The sequence below is a fragment of the Aplysia californica genome, unplaced genomic scaffold (assembly GCF_000002075.1).
Source record: "Aplysia californica isolate F4 #8 unplaced genomic scaffold, AplCal3.0 scaffold00265, whole genome shotgun sequence".
Classification (NCBI taxonomy): domain Eukaryota; kingdom Metazoa; phylum Mollusca; class Gastropoda; order Aplysiida; family Aplysiidae; genus Aplysia; species Aplysia californica.
The window spans coordinates 839217-847933 of NW_004797535.1; the positions used below are offsets into that span (position 1 = coordinate 839217).

General features: G+C 36.1%; 1 protein-coding gene across 1 annotated transcript in view; it reads left to right on the plus strand.

Moving 5' to 3' along the window:
• LOC101845934 overlaps positions 1-1457 on the plus strand; it is an 8138-nt gene extending 6681 nt beyond the window's left edge. Inside the window, exon 2 of the mRNA XM_005100936.3 lies at positions 101-1457. Coding sequence (XP_005100993.1) covers positions 275-1072 — 798 coding nt within the window. The 5' untranslated portion in view covers positions 101-274 and the 3' untranslated portion in view covers positions 1073-1457. The remainder of the gene's footprint in view (positions 1-100) is intronic.
• Positions 1458-8717: the final 7260 nt, after the last annotated feature.

Sequence of the window (8717 nt, forward strand, 5' to 3'; positions counted from 1 at the left end):
GGGGGATTCCAAATTAAAGTAAAAATAACTTAATGTGTACCTTGATTGAACAATAAAGCACAAATATTATTACATTTCCACCCTCTTTGCTTCTCCACAGAACACGAGGCAAGTCTCATAAGCTCACCTCTACATTTGATTTGACCTTCTGGGTTGGACGCATTCGAAAAATTAAGAAACCCCATAAAAAGATCGCCACACAAAACTCCAAAAGTAAAGTGGTACTTCAGTGTTAGTCCAGTGCAGTGCGTGACTACTGAACTCTGCCAGCACAATGGGTGATATGGCCGGACTGCCCGCCCTGAGTGACCCGCGACTGACTAGTCTACAGAAACAGTCCAAGCGGATACGAAAGGGCACCACGATCCTAAACGACAAGCTCCGAGCTCAGAGGGACATATCCAACAAAGTGGTAGACAAGAACAAGGCCAGTGATGGATATAGGTCATGGCAGAAATCCATGCCTTACAAACACTCATTGGCCGAGATACGTGGTATTCAGAAGTGCTTGAAGAAACGGCGGGAATCCGCGACCCTCGACCCCGAGATGACTCCGAGGAACGGTATCTACGATGGGCTGTCTCTGGACTCCATGAGGCTGGAGGTAGACAAGGTCATACAGGAGAAGAATCCGAGGGAGAGGAGACTGCGTAAGGTGGAGAGGATTAAGAACAATGGCTACCGAGACGGCCGGATTGTGGACTACAACTACTCCATGGCCAAGTTCTCCGACGTCTTGCACAGACCGAAGGGGATCGAGAGGGGGGAACGGCCGGTCTCCTCATTTGACGCGTATGAACAGTTGACAGCTTCCTCGCGATCTCCACTGCAGACGACGCGAAGTCCGGCCCTCACACCAGGGTCACCATCCGCGCAGCAGACGTCTATGGGCTACAGCCCCGTCTCCGACAGTCCACCACACTTCCGGCTTCCGCCCATCCAGGCCAGGAGAAGCACGATTGCGAATATGTCTATGATGACGCAACCACGCCGGCTTTTCGACACAAACTCCAACCGCAGCGACCCCTGTCGGACAATGAAACGATCAATGAGCTTCGCCATCGCCCAGTGAGTGGCGAATTGCTCTGCCTGACGATGAAACTATGAAACTCATTGCCTTCGATTGCACGTATACAGAAAGATGTATGAAAGCCTGCATAAGTCCAGTTGGCAGCAGACTGCATTGTGGTGAGAACGCCTTTGGGGATAATCCTCAATCGGAGTATTCTTGACCTTGTTTTTTTTCTGGAGTCCCAATAGCTCACCATCCGCTCATGTAGTCCTTGTGGGATATGACTGCTAGACTTGACGCCAGGCCTCTCAAATATAACCACTTAACTTCAAAAGATTTTGATAAAATGTTGAAGACTAGACCAGTTAGCTCATTATATCTCAACAAAGAGGTGAGCAATATAACAGAACAATAATATTATGGTGTTTCACACATATAAACAAAACTTTGAGTGATGTGGTTTTATTTTAAGTTTGAATTTCACGAGAAGTACATAGCCACAATAATATCCATTATGCCATGACCGAGACATCATAAGACAAGAAGACTTGACCGAAATGACAGCGCATTGAAAGCGTGAAAGAATCAAACTATCCTAAACAAAACGGCTCACAATTTTGACTTTTATCCGTTGTGTCCTTTGCGTCACTAAACGAATTTCTTGAAGCTTAATGAGAAATGGTACACATTTGAAATGTGACTTTTGTCTTGTCTAATGACTTTATTACTTGTCACTCCATGTTATGTTAATGACTAAATGTTGATACCCACAAAACACTTCAAGATATTAATTTATGCTAACATATACTACAACTGTTAATGCAAAAGCCGGTATCCTACCAGTAACAAGTATGTTGCTGTTTGAGAAAAATACTGGCGATCGTTAAAAGGGAGTGCTTTTTCACTATAATATATATATATCTGCGGTCGCTCAAGCGTACGCATGATGGACCATGGCTATCGAGGCGCCAGTCCACGTGCTGACACAGGACACTCTCAGACATTAGATAGATAGATAGATAGATAGATAGATAGATAGATAGATAGATAGATAGATAGAAGGCAACATGTTAGGGGAGATATGTTGAGTTAGTGAGACACTACCGTATTTGAACGTGGGTCAATGTTGGGGGGGAAGCGCAAGATATAAGGTGGAGACGATTATACTGACAGTACAGCTGCGACGTGAGCTTTGGCGAAGGATAAAGGCACAACAGTAATTCAGCATCGAGAAGAATTTTTCTTTTTCTATAATCATTTATCCCTACTAGTACTATACTACATGTATCATGATTATCATTATCACTACGTTGTTATTGACATTATTATTATCATTGTTACAATTTATTATATCGTTGTGTAATTACTATTATTACAATTATTATTATCATTATTATTATTATTGTTTTAACTATTGTATTATTGTCCTCATTATCATTATTACGGTTACAATAGTATTATTCTTTTCAAATGTTTGCTTTCACAGCTATTATTATTGTTATGATGATGATGATGATGATTATCATAGTATTAGATCTATTTTTTAAAATAAGATTTTTAAAAATTATAACAAATATCATTATCATTCTCCTTAGTGCACTGCACATGCCTATCAATATAATTATTGATATTCTTTTATAATGTTTACATTAATACAATGGCTAGAGATAATAATAATGAATATAATAATAATAATATGGTAAGGATAATAATAATAATTACATTGTTTTACCTGTAAAACAATGCTAAGTGTCAACCTTGTTCTCTCACAAGAATCACAAAAAAATACAAATCATTACATGGTGCTTACTAAAATATTTCATTGTTGTATCTTGTCATCTTAGCTCTGTGTTAACAACAAAAAAATGTGACATAAATATAATTTGTAAATATGAACTCTTTATATGAAATTACTGTCTTTGTTTTTGGAATACTGGTATCATTTTCATAAGTTATGTTCAGTTATGAAAATCCTGATGCATACGACAGACATAATAATGTTTTTATTGCATTTTGACATAATATTACATTTTTTTTATTGCCCGGGTAAATATATGCACATTGTTACAGACAAAGGAATCATGTAAATGATTCATGAATGCCTCATTATATGCCATTCAAAGCTTGTATGCCATCAAGTGTGTAAAAAAAATATATATACATGTTTGCAATTCACAATTACAAAAGTCTATCTTATTGATAAATATTAACAGTCATTGGATACTTTCCTATTTGTAGGGTTTGAAAGCAAAAACAATTAAGGATGATTAAAAAACGTTCAGCGATAGTGGCATGGGGTGTTGCTACTATTGTTTCTAGATATTGTAAATTTAGAATAATTTAGAAGCATTGAAGTTTGAGCTAACATTTTATGAAATGACTCAAAATTCACATGCCTGGAAACTGATTAGGACAATAGTAACACTGAAAAATAGTCAAAGGAGTAGAGCATAAGAGCATTTTTTTTAAAATGTAATGTTTTTACTTCCACCATTGTGGACTTCAACCCTGTTCACTGGCACTGAGAAGGGTATACCTTCCCAACAAGCAGACAGTGATACTTGATAAAAAATTCTCCCAAACTTGGATTTCCTACGTATGACATCAAAGTGCCTCACTGTTTGACTACAGACATCGGCATACCAACCTTTAATGTCCTTATATGTATTTATCCGATGAAGTAAGTGTTATAAAACTTATATTGTAATTATAGAAGTTTTACGCACCTATTGACACGATTTTATATCATTTAGTATGTTATGGGTTGCTTCAACCCAGCCCATCAGGGCCTAAGCACTTTGAGAGGGGAACAATATCCAAGCAGGCAGACGAAGAGACTCTATATATAAAATATCTCCCATGTGCGAATTAAACTCGTGTCTCCGGTGCAACAGACACAAGTAAGTGTCGTAACAGCACCATTTCTACAGAAAACAAGACAAAACAGACAAGGTATCTGTAATACGAACATACGTGCAAGCATGCATGCACACATGCCCACACGCACACACACACACACACACACATATACACACAAAGAAATAAAATCCTTTACCTTCATTTATAATGGCACAATCTTATTTTTATTGGTTATTTTCTGAAGAAAGTTCTTACTGACAAAAAGAATATCAATACAAACATATTAATTTCCAAAACTGCAAAGATCAAATAATACTTAGCCTTATAGAAAGTTATTGCACACATCTATATCACAATTAAAATAAAATCTGAGGTTATCAAATACACATAAAATAAAAGCATTAGTTTGTATTTCAAGACATTACTATAACAAAACAACACCATAGATGCATACCGAACCCTAAAGAGCATTAATATTCAAATATTTCACTCCATATTGCTGTTCATTCGAAGTATATCTTAGTCACATTCTCTACAACAGAAAAACTAAAACTACATCAAAATATAATGCAAAATGCTGATTAACAATTAGCTAAAACAGAAAGACACCCATGTTTGTGTTTACAAATTTGGGAAACATGCTTATCTGCAAAAAAAGCAAGACTGAAAATATCTACTTGAAGGGGACCTTCAGATTTTATGATCAGTTAAATCCTCAGAATTTTAGAAGCAATATTAATCTATACCTTCATTACACAAGTAAAGCTTACAAAATTTAGTCAGTTTTCTCGACCCACTAAAGCTAATCAATAAATCTCAATAATAAAAAAAGAGAAGCACTTATCCAAAGCCTGGAAACAAAAAAATATTGTATCCATACTTTGAACGACACTGGCACTGGCATGGATAAATCTTCCCACATCCTCTAATGAAAACAAGAAACTTGTTAACATCACCAATGCAGGTTTGCATTATCACACTATGACAGTTGTTCGGAAGTAAAGTGAAAATGGCCACAGAATCAACTATTTAATTTTAATTGAAATAAACCTTTCACATCAAACATACTATAGAGCTACTTCTCTATGTAGTCACCCTCAAAATTGAGGACTTTTCCCAGTGATAAATGAGAGAATTGATGCCCCTTTTGCATTATCACTTCCTGGACTAACTCCTCGTCTGCACCAAACTTTTTGCTGGCGAGTGTATTTGGAGGGATCAAAGAGATCATAAATAAGGGAAATTATATAGTGCCTAATCCCTTTAAGGCTTTAAGCGCTGTACAATGCAGAATAATATCACTCAGCTCAACTGACTAATCGAAGGACAGAAAATGCGCATTGTTGTGAGACTAGTTTTAACTGTCAGAAGAGGTCAGATCAGGACTGTGGGGTAGATGTGGCAAAACTCTCGTTTATATTTTTTATTCTCTCTTTGATCACGTTTGACGTATACAGGGTGGCGTTGTCATGCTGCAGAATGACACTTTCGCTCAATCATCCCGGCCTCATCAATGGGATCCCCTCTATCAATTTTCCAGTGCTTCACAACAACAGGCAGAATTAACAGGTCGACTACATGGTAGAAAGTCTACTTACTAGCAGAACTCCTTTAGCGCCCCAGAACACTGTTGCTATCCACTTTCATGCTGAATTTGCACCTTGAATTTTTTGGCTGGAGGTGATGATGAATTTTTTAAAGTCATTGAGTCCCTCGATTTTAGTGTCATGTGACAAACCCATGACTCATCATCCATGATGCATTCTAGAAAGTTTCTGTCATCTCTACCAAGTCATCATTAGGCCAAACAGCATTGTCACTTTCACCAGTGCATCATTCTTGTCTAGGATGCCTGCACAAACTTTATTTGGCATTCTTTTGCCAGTTGTTAAGAGACACATAGATCCAATACTTTGTAATAATCCTACTGGGTAATCTTATTTCTTTTCTGCAGTTGGTGGGAGCTCCAGTGTCAAGGCAATATCACGCACTTTAAATCCACTCTTGGGGCATGCACATTGATACCCTATCCTCAAAGATAAGTGCATCAATCTGCATCTTGTTGGGTCGTTACATTGAAGTTTGTGGCAGTCCTGAATGTGATTCCTCCAAGTTTAAAAGCCCTCCTCTGAACAAATTGCACCGTAAAAAATGATTTGCCTGTTTTTAATTAATTAAACCATAGCCATATGCAGCTACTAATTCAGACAGAATTTCAGATGGATTGTTCCCTTATGCGCTAAATAATCAAACAAAAGCTCAAACTTCAATCTTTGATCACTTCTTATGGGTAGCCATTACGTATGGTGAGTCTCTGAATTATGTGCCTTTTCACTTTCATTTCCGAAAAACCCTTGAAAAAACATGTTTGAATCATCGCTAAACCCAAATCCCTATCACTTTAAAAAATAGAACAAAACGAAGTCTACATGCTACTATACACATTGTAGGCCTACAACTAATTTATTTCAATCCTCACTTTATATTCATATATGGATATTTTGAGCTGCGAAAGTGATTCCTCAAGAGTACACCCATTCTATCAATACAAATACCTACAGAATAAATACATATTTCTTGGAGGCTGTGAGTACAATGCACTTGAACCAAATTTTCTTTCCATTGTCACTTAGTTATACGACTGACCCTTCTGTTGGAAGGGAGAAAAAAAAAGGAGATAACATAGTGAATTACTAAAAAATGTTAACCAACACTCATTCTTTTCTTCGCCAAGAAGAAAATAAATCATATAAGACAACAATAAATCATAATGGAATCTAATAATACTAGAATAGGCATCTTTGAAATAAACAACAACCAAAGAATCCTTATCCCCCAGACTGGCCACTCACTATCTGGGTAGACACGAAGCTGAAAGACTGCTTAGCCAATAAAATCATAAAACTACATATAGATCTACTGCAAAATGACATTCTACGCGAACAACACATACTGACATCTACTGCTTCAGAAAGAATCACAGACTGTTACATTGTTTGAGCTGAGGCAAGTAGATGCAGATACATAGATCCAGTCAGGGACATACACTACAACACTGAGGAAAAAAGCAGACTAAATTCACAGAGGCAGGAGAAGGATATACTATACATACCGTTTTCTCAGAGCGCTACTTGATTTCGTGATTATTAGCAATTTTAAAAGAAGTCTGCAAATTCATCATTAGTGAAATGTTACAAGGGACACAACTGCATTGGAACCCAGATAAATATATAACACAATATGTGTATGAGACAAAGAATACCAAATCCTATTATTTCATTTTTTTTTCTCCAAAAAGAACACAATGACAAGTTACAGAGGAACAATGGACTATGACTGGAAAAGTTGCAAATGCTGTAAAAAAAAACCTTCACATCTTTAACCAACATTGTAATACAACCTCAAGTCACAACTACCTGTCTTATTCATAAGATAGCAGAAAAAAAAGAAAATTTTAATAACTAATAAAAAAGAATGACAAGAACATAAAAAAACAAAAGTAAGGAAAATAGATAAAAGAATATCTCAAAGCTGGTGTATGACAAGTAATTGGTGATAAGATATTAAGTCCAGTAAGTACAGATCCAGCCAGGAACATGTGCCCAAGCAGACTTGAACCTGGTATAAAAATAATTGTCTCTGCACCAGCCAAAATGCAACATTCAGACACAGCTGTACAAAACGCTGAAAGGAACAATATTATGCGCTATTTTACTAACAAAACAAGAGCATATTCAGGGTAACATTACAGTATTCATACTAGATAACTACCATGCGCTAGCCTGCCAAGAACAAGTGATTATCTTCAGACCAAGAACACTAGACTCAAACATCACATGCACCTACAATTTAATCTTGCACAATTACAGAAACACGGCCAACCCCATCAACAGGAGAAGCTCTGTGAGCCAACATTCATGTTGTGACCACAGATGACCAAAAGCCAAACATTCTTACAAAGCAAATAAGTAACATCTAACCCACATCAATATATATATATATATATATGGAAGTTGATATATAAAAACATGTATCAGGGCAAGACAACACAGACACTTGATGTTTCATGAACTTTAATTAAAAAAACAAACAAAATTTATCACTTAAAAGCAACATTACTGTCACACACATGAGTGACAGATATAGCACCCATGAATACTACTTTTTTTTCAAAAAAGATTTAAAGAAAAAAAAAAAATTAAAAATATCACAGAAACGAAATGCCTTCAGGTAATAATCTGCTCAGATGCAATGAACATCATGAAAAACACATTCAGATCTTAGGAAAGCAGTGATCTCAGACTAGAATCTCCTGAACTATAACTTTTTTATACTTACCAGCAATACAATTAAAATCACAAGTCATTCAAAAGCAATGCAAAGAAACATACATAAAAGTACGTAAAAAGAGAATTCCGTAAACTTTCTAAATTACCAAGAAAATACATTGACAAACAAAATAAAACAAAAGCAGGATCATCATAAAACAAATTCATAATGGTTTTCAAGAAATCAGTACTTAATGTTATTTTGGTTCTTCAAACTGCTCGCAGGACCACCCTTTTCTTCTCATTAAGTAAAAGTGATAGCTGCGATGAAGAGTTACAAAACTAAATCATCATTGGGAGATTTAGTAGAATTCAGTGTATGTTTCTTCAGTGTTCTCATTTCAACTGATATAAAATTCGTCCTGTAATATTGTATGATTGAGGTCTGTCATATTTACCATAATTTTGTTTAACAACAATAGCATTAAATAAAGAACATAAGCATGAAAACAGCAATCATGACTTCAAAACATGGAATTGTATCTAAAAAGGAAAAAAAGTATTTTCCAGTTATTTTG